Raw genomic sequence first — 12,182 nt, forward strand, 5'->3', positions numbered from 1 at the left:
TTGACCAGCAACCAAGTAGTTGACACTGACATTCCACACTAGTTTTTGCCCAATTCTCAATGTTTTGGGTGACAAGTGTTGATATCAGCAAGAGTATATTTTGAAGTACTCGTCTGGCCGCAAGCCATCATGGTTTGCCCTTTGAAGTATAATCATTGAAATTGGGTGTTTGTTTCCCATAATTATTAAATTACATACTCCTTGCAATTGCCCTTCAACTCTGATAGTAAGAACCAAGCAGATAGATTCACCCACAAGCGAAACATCTGTTGGGTACTACAGGTAAAGTTTCATTCGGTCACATCAAGTAAATGACAATTTAAAATATTCAAATCAAATGGGTCATAACTAATTCCAATAAAATAATTTTAGTCATCTTTGCTTTTCCATAGCCAGACCAGGTGATGGGATCAACATCACCACCCAGAAAAATAAAGCAGGCTTACCTGATGTGTTTTTTTAGTGGGGGGGGGGGCAGGGTGGAAGGTGGTGAAGGCAGTGCAGAACATGTAACAGGTCTGTATTGAAACAGTCACTTGATTTCCAAACTAGAAGCTGACCAGGATTAACCTTTAAAAGCCTTAGATTTTTTTTTAAACAAATGTTATATACTGAGCAGCAGATGTATTTTCATTTGAGTCCTGTATACATTTTCTGTTCCTATTCTGGATTAGTGCCTTTTTTGGACAGTAGACTGTTCTGCAAAAAAGAGTAAAAATGTCATGATGCTGTTTGTACAGTTTGTTTTAACAAATTATTATTTTGTACAATTTTGGTAAAATCTCTGTATTGTACTAAGTAGGAAAAATAAACTAATTTAAATTGTCTTATGTTATTTTTTTAAATGGGATTTCACTTTTTGTTTTTTTGGTTCTACTGATTACACAGATTTAAGTTAAATGGAGAGAAACAGAAATGATTGGAAATAATTGTTTAGCATAACAAACACAAAGGACAGCTACAGGTGGTCCAAAAGATACATTGTTATGCTATGGTTTCCCATCACTGCTTCTTTGAGCAATAAAACTGTTCAGCTCTAGGTTGCCGAATAAGTACCGATTTTGAAAGATTACTCTGGCTGGTCGGAATCAAAAGAGTTATTATTCTTGAATATAAAAAAATAGGTTGCAAAAAGTGCATAATACACCAACACTGGAGCAAATCTTTCAGATCACAACCGTTCATCAGAATTACTTGAAATATTTTCATCTCTCACAGGTGCTGCCTTGCCCATCGTGTGAGGGCTCATGAGATTTCCACCAAATGCAGTATTTTGTGTAGGATTTATCTGGTTGTCTGGAAGCAATGGTTTTCCTACACACTTTAATATGCATCTTGCAGAAACACCCTTGTTCTATGCACACAATCATTAATTTGAAAGCCATATATTTTGTACATTTATACTTTTATTATCTTTCAGCAATTAAGTATATTATACAGAATATTTAAGTACATAATAGAACTTTAGATAGGCAACAAGATGGCAAAGCACCAATTTCATTGAGCCCTTAAATACCCAAATTATTACATACATTCAAATGTTCAAAATCTGCTTTCCATTACAATCCCAGCAGATAGACAGATTAACAAATCATACAGGACTCTATAAATAATTCCACCAGCCTGCAACCAGCAATTAGTGTTAAATTAAAACCTTGCCAAACTCCACACAACTGTTGTCTTAGAATATGAAGGGTTGTTCTTCCATACACAAATCCCTTCAGCATCAGTGAAGATATTTTTTCTTTTTTAAATGGCGCTTTCCAAGAGCTTTGCAAAAGTAATTGTGTTATTGCTCTACAGAATTCAAACAACGTAAATAAATAACTAATTTAAAAAGGTCTGTCGCACACTGGTTACAATAGATAGTTATAACATTGTACAGTAGCAGTCAGTTCATCTATGTCATAGGCCTCAAATTTTATAAAATAGGATTTATATTAAAAATGGTGCAATGTTTGGACCCAATACTCTTAAATCATAGTCAATTCAAAATGACAACATCAGCTCAGTTTGCTTATACACTCACACCAAAAACATCAGAAATCTTTCCTTGTTCTACACTGAACAACCCAGCCTTGAATCAAATGCATATTGGACTTCTGTCTTTCAATATCTTTCCCTCTCGGTAATTCCAAACACTGATCACCTGTTGAGTTATGGCTGTTTCTGTTGGTTCCGAATTTACAAGATGCAACTATGCATACTTGTTCAAATGGCTTCAAGATAATAGTGACCTCCAAACTGAAGCAGTTAACAGTAATTAAAGATGTGCGAGAGTAAATACATTAATTGTATCAAAGACTTTAATGTATAAGCAAATTATAGTTCACCAGCTGAGCCTAAAAGTTGCCAACCACAATGCAAATCAGCTATAAGGACATAATCTTGGTCACTTTGTCACTATTCCAAAATCCTTCAAAGAAAAGAAACAATGATTTACAGGGCCCGCCAATCCACTTATTACAATCATTCACATGAACATGTTTCATATAAGAATAGAACAGAACCTCACTTGCCTTCTGTACTGCTTGTGCGTGTTACATTCAAGTGCCATTGCTTATTTTCTGAATAAAAACAGAATTGGACTGCTGCGAACCAAACTCTAATGCCATTCAAGCACAATTAAGAAAAATTCCCACATAAGTGTGGACAGTCACTAAAGTTGTAATTTTACTGTCACTGTCAATCTCTGGCATTTGTGGACAAATGTTTATCAGCGGATCTGATTTACCTTATCAACTGTGCACAAAGGTCTTTTGTGTACACTGCTGAGCTGTATTCGCTCCAGTGTCTTTCATGGAGACACGTATTGAAGACCATTGCACAGCCACACACACACACACGTAGCAACTTAACCTGACTAGAATCAGCAACAGTGGGAAACTGGCAGTATTTCCAACAAACACAATACTTTATGGAGACACAAGGAGCTACAGATGTTGAAATTCTGTGCGAGAAACAATATGCTGGAGGAACTCAGTGGATCTGCAATCAAATGTTCTATTGTTGTACTCATGTAGCCAGAAAAATATTACAGCTGTTTGCAGAAATCTTCAGCAAGGCAAGCACACATAGCACTCCGACCTCAGTCATTTCGATTACATTTTTTGAGGAATGGCATTTAAGGATGCACTGTCCTCTGCACTTTACAACAATCACTACAGAGTGCCCCTAAGTTGACAGAGCTGTTGCAATGATTTTATTTTAAAATGATGAAAGGAACTTCTGGCTATTGAGATAAACAAGTTGGGACGTCACATTACAGCTCTGCAAGACATTTATGGCATGACCCTTAACAGCAGAGGGATGTACACAGGGATCTTGGGGTACATCCACAAATCTCTGAAAGTGGCAACACATATAAATAGAATGGTTGAGAAGACATATGGTTGCTTTCATAGGTCAGGACATTGAGTATAAGAGCCAGGAATTCATGATGAAGCTTTACAGGACTTTGCTTTGGCCACATTTGGAATATTGCATGCAATTCTGGTCGCCTCCATTACAAGGAGGATGTGTAGGCATTGGAAAGGGTGCAGACAAGGGAGGGAGATGTTGGACGGACTTGGATTTTCTCTGGAATGCCGGAGGTTGTGGGGAGACCGGATGAAAGTAGACAAAATTATGAGAGGAATATAGATAGGGTAGAATTTTTTCCCAGAATGGAAAGATCAAATACTAGAGGGCCTAGCTTGTGTTTTGCTCAAGGTTCCAGCATCTGCGTTTCCCTGTGTCTCTATATCTAATATACACCCGGCAGAAAGCATTCACTTTCATCCCAGACTACAGGCATTTAATGGAATTAATATGTCAACCATGCATGTGACAAACTCATAGAAATGAGCTCTGCCGCTCAGTGCACCATGCAGTATTAAAGAAAGTTTAAACTTTCTCACAATGTCAAGTGCATTATATTACACAGCTAAACAATGCTTAGTTTTCATTTTGTTTTCATGAAGAAATTATTCCAGCAAGTAATCTTTAGCGGGCCACAGGCAGCAGCATTCATTCTGCCCTCTGGAGTTAAACATCAGCAAATGACCATACATTAGGCAGTAGTAATTTAACCATAATAAGACCTGTATTGTAGGCAGGATAATTCTCAGAGGCACGAGAGATTGCAGATGCTGAACCCTTGAAACAAAATCAAAGTGCTGGAGGAACACAGCGGGTCAGTCAGCATCTGTGGCGGAAACAGACAGTTGATGGTTCGGGTCAAGATGCTTCAGTCTGAAGATGCGTCCATAACCAACAATTCCTCACCCTAAATTCCTCCAGCACTTTGTTCCTTGCTAGTATTTCTCAGGCCGCCTGTTAGAATTTTACACCACTTTCCCCTGCCAATAGAGAAAAGAAATGTAACATCTTTAAAAAAAATAAAACCCACAGAACAAGGCTTTCTACAGTGCCTGCAAAATATTCACTAGATTGCTAACTTACTGAGAAACGTCAATACAAAGAACAATCCCCAACTTCACACAAAACAGATATTTCAAACTGGAATTAATCCGAGAACCCTGGATAAAGTGTGTGTGATAAAATACGTAGCATTTAAAACATGAATGTAAAAGTTTGAAATTGAGCATAGGCATATTCAGAGTATTAAATCATGACAATCATGAACTTTTTTTTAAAATAATTTCAAAATGTGAATAATGACTCAGAGCTTCATATGTTGCAATGCTGCCCACAATGACAAATATATCATCCTATAACCTACAAGTCCATTTATGTCAATTTCCGCTGACCAGGTCCAGGAACAAATTTTATATTGCTCCAGCTAACACCATTTCTGTACAAATGCTCAATGCGTATCTTTCTAACTGCAATTTGTAAAGGCAAAAGTAAGTATTTAATCAGAATAGATTCAACCCGTGTTAAAAGCGGACACTGTAACTTAGTGCAGTTGTACAGAGGAAATCGTTGTTGGAAAACACATCTCAAGACGTATGAAGTCATTTTACAATGGCTGCTTTCCTAGTCACTTCTTCGGAGGTAACAAGCTGGTTACAAGGCAGGAAGTTTAATAACAACATTCCCAGAGATAATCGGCACTTTAAGAAACAGGATCGCTGGGATCTATACAAAATCCATCAGTAGTTGATCTCCTAATATTTCTGTGCTCTTTAGGATCAGCATCAAGGAATCTGAGCTATTGGTTGTGTCTGGTTACATTCTTTTGCAATCCCAATATACATTTAACTTTTAAACATTACTAACTAAATATACAGTCCCACTGTTTATGAACTTCTCAGGTAAGTTTATTACATGTACTGGGAAATAAAGGGGAACTGATAAAAAATATATAATACATGGACATAGAATTCAGCCCCTGATTTTCAACCTAGAATTTGTGATTGTGCTTCAATAAAGACTGACACATAGAATTGAACTGGCATCCGGTTCCAACCAAAATGAACCCAGCAAGAATTAAATACTTTTTGCAAAATCATTCTTCTCTCTTTCATCCGTTCACTCCTTTTCCAAACAGATAAAAGCAACAGGAAAAACAAATGTGTTAACCTTTGAACTGAAACAGTTCCCTCTTCTAGCTCAAAAACTCAGTCAATGTCATCTCATTTTACCAATGCAGCAGTTAAACAGCAGATACAGAAAGGGAAAAAAAAAGTAAATTTGGACACAAGAGCCGAGTAACATTAGGGAATTTGCATCCTCGGGATGGGGTGTTTCTTGGAAAAGGCACCAGGTTTAGATCAAAGAAGTCATCTCTGGATGTGCAGTTCTGAATCCTTGCCAACGAGCTCCAAACATTCACCTCACTAGATCATTTCTTACAAAGGTTTTTGTTCAGATGACCAGGATTTCCTATGCTCACTCTTCCTTGGAGGCTTGTCGCCCGATCGGAGTCCCGCTCCGCTCTCGGATTTGGCAAGTGCAGTGAGAGCCGACAAGTTTGGATTGGACTTTGAAAAGCTGCCACTTCTCCGATTGTCTGAAGCAGCAACCAGTTGTATCCGGAGCCCAGCACTGCGGCGTTTTGCTGAACCGCTGGCTTTAGTCACTCGGCTGGGCCTCACTAACACTCCATAGCCGGGATTACATCGGAAATACTGCCTTCCACCAACCGAGCCGTCGTTTCTCCCTGAAATATAAAATGTATGCCTCTTTTACACTGTTTACCGTTTGTTCACTGTTCAGAATAAATCATTATAATCCCATGGATCATCTCTTCAACAATTCAGCAGCAGATCATGGCAGCAAGAAACTCTCTAAAGTAGAAAATGTCACAACACAACTCATGTTCTACTTGAGAAGCAAGTTTACCAAAAATGTTCTTAATTGACAAACTCATTGCTAAAGGCACTTTGATTATGGATTCCTCAGTTTCCTGCCCAGCACCATTTAACCAGCACCATTAAATATTTCATTAAAGTGCCACAAAAGACAGTCATATAGCACACACATTTTTGATTTCCACACAGAGACACTCAAGGTAGGGCAAATAACACCCCAAGGCATTCATTTACACATCAACCTAAGCAGAACAACTTCCACTCATGCCCTGGGAGAAAAGAACAGATGAAAAGTTAATCAGAAAATTATTTTAAAATGAAATGGCAGCAGTTTTCCACAAACAAGTCCCAGATTATAAAACAAAACTCTCAGCTGCAAGATCAGATCATTCTCTGGATGCTCTGGATGCTTTCAAGATCATTAAAAAAAAATCCTTCTGCTTTTTGCCAATATTGAAAATAATGGTGCTAATTTTCATTCATCAAGAGGGTTGAAAGCACAGGATGCTGCAAAGAGCGTTTGGCACAGAATTTTGATATAAAAGTCATTTTTGGGGAGAAAGTAAGGCAGTGAGTTTTGGAGAAACTAGGCTGCCTTTCCCCATCAATATTACAGCTTCAGTATTTGCTTATACAGCTTATGTCTCACCTTAATGGCCATGGATAAATATAGACTAGTAATATATACAGGCACCGTGATAAAGAATGTTGAAAGGTGGCACAGTGGCCCAGCTGGTAGAGCTGCCTCCTCACAGCGTCGGGAACCCGGGTTCGATCCTGACCTTGTGTGATGTCTTTGAGGAGTTGCACGTTCTCCCTGTGACCACATGAGTTTGTTCCCACATCCCAAAGATGTGCGGATGTGTAGGTTAATTGGCTTGTGTAAAATTGCCCGTAATATGTCTGGAGTGGACATGAAAGTGGGATGACATAGAACTAGTTCTCACAGAGAGTGGCGAGTCTGTGGAATTCTCTGCCTCAGAGGGCGGTGGAGGCAGGTTCTCTGGATGCTTTGAAGAGAGAGCTAGATAGGGCTCTTAAAAATAGCGGAGTCAGGGGATATGGGGAGAAGGCAGGAACGGGGTACTGATTCAAAGGTTCAAAGGTTGATTTATTGTCACATACACCTAGATGTAGTGAAATTCCTTTTGCTTTTTTGGGGATGATCAGCCATGATCACATTGAATGGTGGTGCTGGCTCGAAGGGCCGAATGGCCTACTCCCGCACCTATTGTCTATAGTGTGAACGGGTGATGGGTATGGACTCGGTGACTCAAGGGCTAGTTTCCATGCTGTATCTCCAAAGTAAACAAAGACGGATGCCTTATGACTTGAATACTGACATACGATTCTTACTTGCTGGATGAAGGTGATTAATGGTAAATGATACTGTCAAGCAATACTGTTATATGGCCATTCCATCAACGCAACTGATTAATGCTTTCCTCCATTTATTACCCATTAGAATAAAAATGACCAAATATGGAAATCAAAATGTTGTGGATTGCATTGCTGCTAAATATTAAATATTTATGTAACACAGAAACTGAACTAAGAAGCATCTTCCAGATACAGTGAGCAGAACAACGAAAGGAAAATGAAAAAGTACGACCAAATGTGTACTGTACAATAATTGATTCTTGCATAATCTTGGGACTGGATTGAAAGTTAAATGAAAGTATTGAAATTAAGATGGGAGGAGGAGTACTTTCAAACATCGAAGAGAGCTCTCCCTTAATAAAAAAAGAAACCAGCCAAAACTTTTCCCAGTCACTTACCTGCTGGCACATCCAGCTCAACTCCAATCCAAATTCCATCGGCAAATTCCGTGGGTCCTATATACCTGATTGTACCAGTCTTGTTTGTGCCGACTGAGACATATTCCCCATCTTTTAGCCACTCAGGGATTGTTTCAGCAGCTTCCTCGGAATCTGAAACAATTTCAAGTTTCTCGCTTGATAACTCACGATCATCATCGTCATCATCATCATCATCATCATCCCTTGTACTTACAGTCGATAATCCACCATCTGCCTCCAGTGCACCAGCCACAGCAGAGTTCAAGGCTATAGGCGGCCACAGTTCCGTTGGCACTGTTTCGCCTTCATGACCACCATCAAAATCTTGGCTCATACCTTCATCAGCCAAGATTCCAGTGAACGATTTCAACTCAGACGTTCTCACTCTCTGGATTTTGAAGGGATTAGAAGCAATGGATTTGGGTTGCGTCTCAACAGATTTCACCTCAGGTTTCAAGTTGGTCAATGCCGATGCTGGCTTCTGTACCGGTGATAAATCTTGTAATGTGTCAGCTTGGAGGGAATGCGGTGTGGACATTTGGTTGGGTGCAGGGGAACTGACCATCATAGTCAATGATGGGGCAGTTGTCTCAGTGGCAGAGAAGCTGTATTTAGTGTCAACTGATGAGAAATGTTCTGTATCATCTGCTGCCGTTGGTTCCTCAGGGTTTATTGATGGATTTGGAAAGCTTACACGATCCTTCCCAACATCCGTGTCTGGGTTTTGCTGCACATTCTGAGCTCTGTTACCTTCGCACTCAGCAGAACAGGAACTCAATTCCACCTCAGGGCCCAGTCGTGCCGAAATCTCGCTGCTTGATATCTTTTGATTTTCTGACTGGGCGGGCAGGTCAGCTTGTGAGGTTGCCTGCTCAGACAGGAGCAAGTTGGCATCACTGTTTGTCGTCATACTCGTCTCAAAGAGAGTTGCCGTGGAAACACTGTGGGAGAAGTAACCACTTGAAGACTCGCTGGATGGACTTTGAGGTTCTTCGTGGGGTTTATGGGTTGGTGCAACTGCAGTCTCACTTTTCAAAGGAACTCTTCGAGTGTTTGTTGGTTGGGTGGATTCAGTCAGCACCAACGGGGCACAAGGTACAATTCCTTCGTGAGCCTGATGGAAATGTACAGAAACACCACGTTTTCCCAAGTGCAGTTCACTCCCTTCTCTTCACTAACACTTTAGACATTTGGACATTTCATTCAGTAGACTGGAATTGGTTTATTATTGTCATGTGTACCAAGGTACCATGAAAAATTATTTCGCGTGCTATTCAGTCAAGTCACTATATGCATGATTGCAAGTGTACATGGAGATACACCATGATTCATGATTCAGACACCATTTGTCAATCCCACACTGTTCACCTAACAGGAGGAAGATACCTGGGGGGGGGGGGGGTCAGTTCATGAGGTAACACAAAAGAGGGTGGGTGGGAGCATGAAGGAGAAATGCCAAACTGACATTAAACATATCCTTTGAGAAAAACAGGTTTGGTCTTTCCTTAATGAGCTAAAGGCATGAGGTTATTTTTCAAAAGCAATTTTAAAAGAAAGGTCCTTGCATTTATACAACAACTAAGCAAATACCTCAGAAGGTTGTTCAGAAGTTTTGTTTAAACTGTAGTTACTTGTGATGCCATGAAAATCAATTTCCAATTACAGTAGCCCGACTATAAAAGGTTAAATAAAAAATATTCTGGAAGGAGATTTAATATGAGTTTTAGTGATTGAAAAAAGGCCCAACTTGTACATGTCAGTCAAGATGGCTTTTAAAAAAAATTGTTGATATATTCTAATCCTTGTTTGGCCTTGCACTGCACAGCAAAGGAAATGTCTCAGCCTCTACATCCCAGCCAACAAGCTCAGAGCAATCTGATTATGAAGCACTGTTAGTCACTTAATATCATCTCGTCTCGTCTTTACGCTGTCCTCAAAGGTTTCCTTAAAATATCTCTTACACTGTGCCTTGAATCTTCCTCTTCAACTCATTCAACACCAACCCATTTACACTTTATCTCAACCAAGTTATTTTCTCAGTTTTAAAAGTACATACTGTTTAGTGTGCAGTCGAAATATGGGATGATTGTATATATTCTCATCATTCAGAATTTAGTGCAAATACTGTAGCCATTCAGCGATGTTAGAGCAATAGCCAAAGTATATGTTGTAAAGTTAGACCTTTCTAAACCCGAGTTTGATACTTACAACTTTGTTCTGTTCACCATCATCAAGGCTAGCAGCTTGCACCAAGATTTGTGGAAGAGGCTACAGGAACAAAATAATAATTATCATGAACCCATTACGGCAGAATTCAAATCAAAACACTGACGCTGCCAATGATTCCTTTTAAATCACTGTATCATACAGCAACCCTTGTAATTAATTTCAGAATAGGACTCATTAAGAATTTAATATTCACAATCCTACAACAAAATAACAGGTATGTTTCAGTAAAGTAGTGAGTGAATACAAAGCCCGGTAGATAGCCAGAGTCTGTTTCCAATGGCATGCGTATGTAAAACTGGAGAGCACAAGTTTAAGATGAGAGAAAGCGGACCAAAAGGGACATTTTTCTCAAAAAAGTGGAGGCAGTCTGATTGGATAGCAGGCAAAGCTTTTCACTGAACCTTGGTACATGTTACAATAATAAACCTAAACTTGTAGACGATTTAATGGTCTGCTCCAGTATGGAGGCAGGTGGGGCGGGTGGAGGCTGGTGGGGCGGGTGGGGCGGGTGGGGCGGGTGGAGGCTGGTGGGGCTGGTGGGCGGGTGGGGCGGGTGGGGCGGGGTGGGGCGGGGTGGGGCGGGTGGAGGCGGGTGGGGCGGGGGGGGCGGGGGGGGCGGGTGGGGCGGGTGGGGCGGGTGGGGGCGGGTGGGGCTGGTGGGGCGGGTGGAGGCTGGTGGGGCGGGTGGAGGCTGGTGGGGCTGGTGGGCGGGTGGGGCGGGTGGGGGCGGGTGGGGCTGGTGGAGGCTGGTGGGGCGGGTGGAGGCTGGTGGGGCTGGTGGAGGCTGGTGGGGCGGGTGGGGCGGGTGGGGCTGGTGGAGGCTGGTGGGGCGGGTGGGGCGGGTGGGGCGGGTGGAGGCTGGTGGGGCGGGTGGGGCGGTGGAGGCTGGTGGGGCGGTGGAGGCTGGTGGGGCGGTGGAGGCTGGTGGGGCTGGTGGGGCGGGTGGAGGCTGGTGGGGCGGGTGGAGGCTGGTGGGGCGGGTGGAGGCTGGTGGGGCGGGTGGGGCGGTGGAGGCTGGTGGGGCTGGTGGGGCGGGTGGAGCGGGTGGGGCGGGTGGAGGCTGGTGGGGCGGGTGGGGCGGGTGGGGCGGGTGGAGCGGGTGGGGCTGGTGGGGCGGGTGGAGCGGGTGGGGCTGGTGGAGGCTGGTGGGGCTGGTGGGGCGGGTGGGGCGGTGGAGGCTGGTGGGGCGGGTGGGGCGGTGGAGGCTGGTGGGGCGGTGGAGGCTGGTGGGGCGGGTGGAGGCTGGTGGGGCGGGTGGGGCGTGGAGGCTGGTGGGGCTGGTGGGGCTGGTGGGGCTGGTGGGGCTGGTGGGGCGGGTGGGGGCTGGTGGGGCGGGTGGGGCGGTGGAGGCTGGTGGGGCGGGTGGGGCGGGTGGGGCGGGTGGAGGCTGGTGGGGCTGGTGGGGCGGTGGAGGCTGGTGGGGCTGGTGGGGCTGGTGGGGCTGGTGGGGCTGGTGGGGCGGGTGGGGCGGGTGGGGCGGGTGGGGCGGGTGGAGGCTGGTGGGGCTGGTGGGGCGGTGGGGGCTGGTGGGGCTGGTGGGGCTGGTGGGGCGGGTGGGGCTGGTGGGGCGGGTGGAGCGGGTGGGGCGGGTGGGGCGGGTGGGGCTGGTGGGGCTGGTGGGGCTGGTGGGGGCGGGTGGAGGCTGGTGGAGGCTGGTGGGGCGGGTGGAGGCTGGTGGAGGCTGGTGGGGAGGGTGGAGGCGGGTGGGGCGGGTGGGGCGGGTGGGGCTGGTGGGGCGGGTGGGGCTGGTGGGGCGGGTGGGGCGGGTGGGGCTGGTGGGGCTGGTGGGGCGGGTGGGGCGGGTGGAGGCTGGTGGGGAGGGTGGAGGCGGGTGGGGCGGGTGGGGCGGGTGGGGCTGGTGGGGCGGGTGGGGCTGGGTGGGGCGGGTGGGGCGGGT

The 12,182-nt window shown here is 44.3% G+C and overlaps 1 protein-coding gene across 4 annotated transcripts in view; it reads right to left on the reverse strand.

The window, feature by feature from the left end:
* Nucleotides 1–1,388: 1,388 nt before the first annotated feature.
* kif13b (kinesin family member 13B) overlaps nt 1,389–12,182 on the reverse strand; it is a 180,254-nt gene continuing 169,460 nt past the window's right edge. For 3 of the 4 annotated variants that reach the window (XM_033025958.1, XM_033025957.1, XM_033025956.1), the window contains 3 exons: nt 10,265–10,324; nt 8,036–9,170; nt 1,389–6,106 (listed from right to left, as the gene is read on the reverse strand). In XM_033025958.1, the coding sequence (XP_032881849.1) occupies nt 5,796–6,106; nt 8,036–9,170; nt 10,265–10,324 (1,506 nt within the window). In that variant the 3' untranslated portion in view covers nt 1,389–5,795. The remainder of the gene's footprint in view (nt 6,107–8,035; nt 9,171–10,264; nt 10,325–12,182) is intronic. The other variant, XM_033025959.1, reaches the window with a different exon arrangement.

The sequence above is a fragment of the Amblyraja radiata genome, chromosome 8, assembly GCF_010909765.2.
Source record: "Amblyraja radiata isolate CabotCenter1 chromosome 8, sAmbRad1.1.pri, whole genome shotgun sequence".
In the NCBI taxonomy this organism is placed as follows: domain Eukaryota; kingdom Metazoa; phylum Chordata; class Chondrichthyes; order Rajiformes; family Rajidae; genus Amblyraja; species Amblyraja radiata.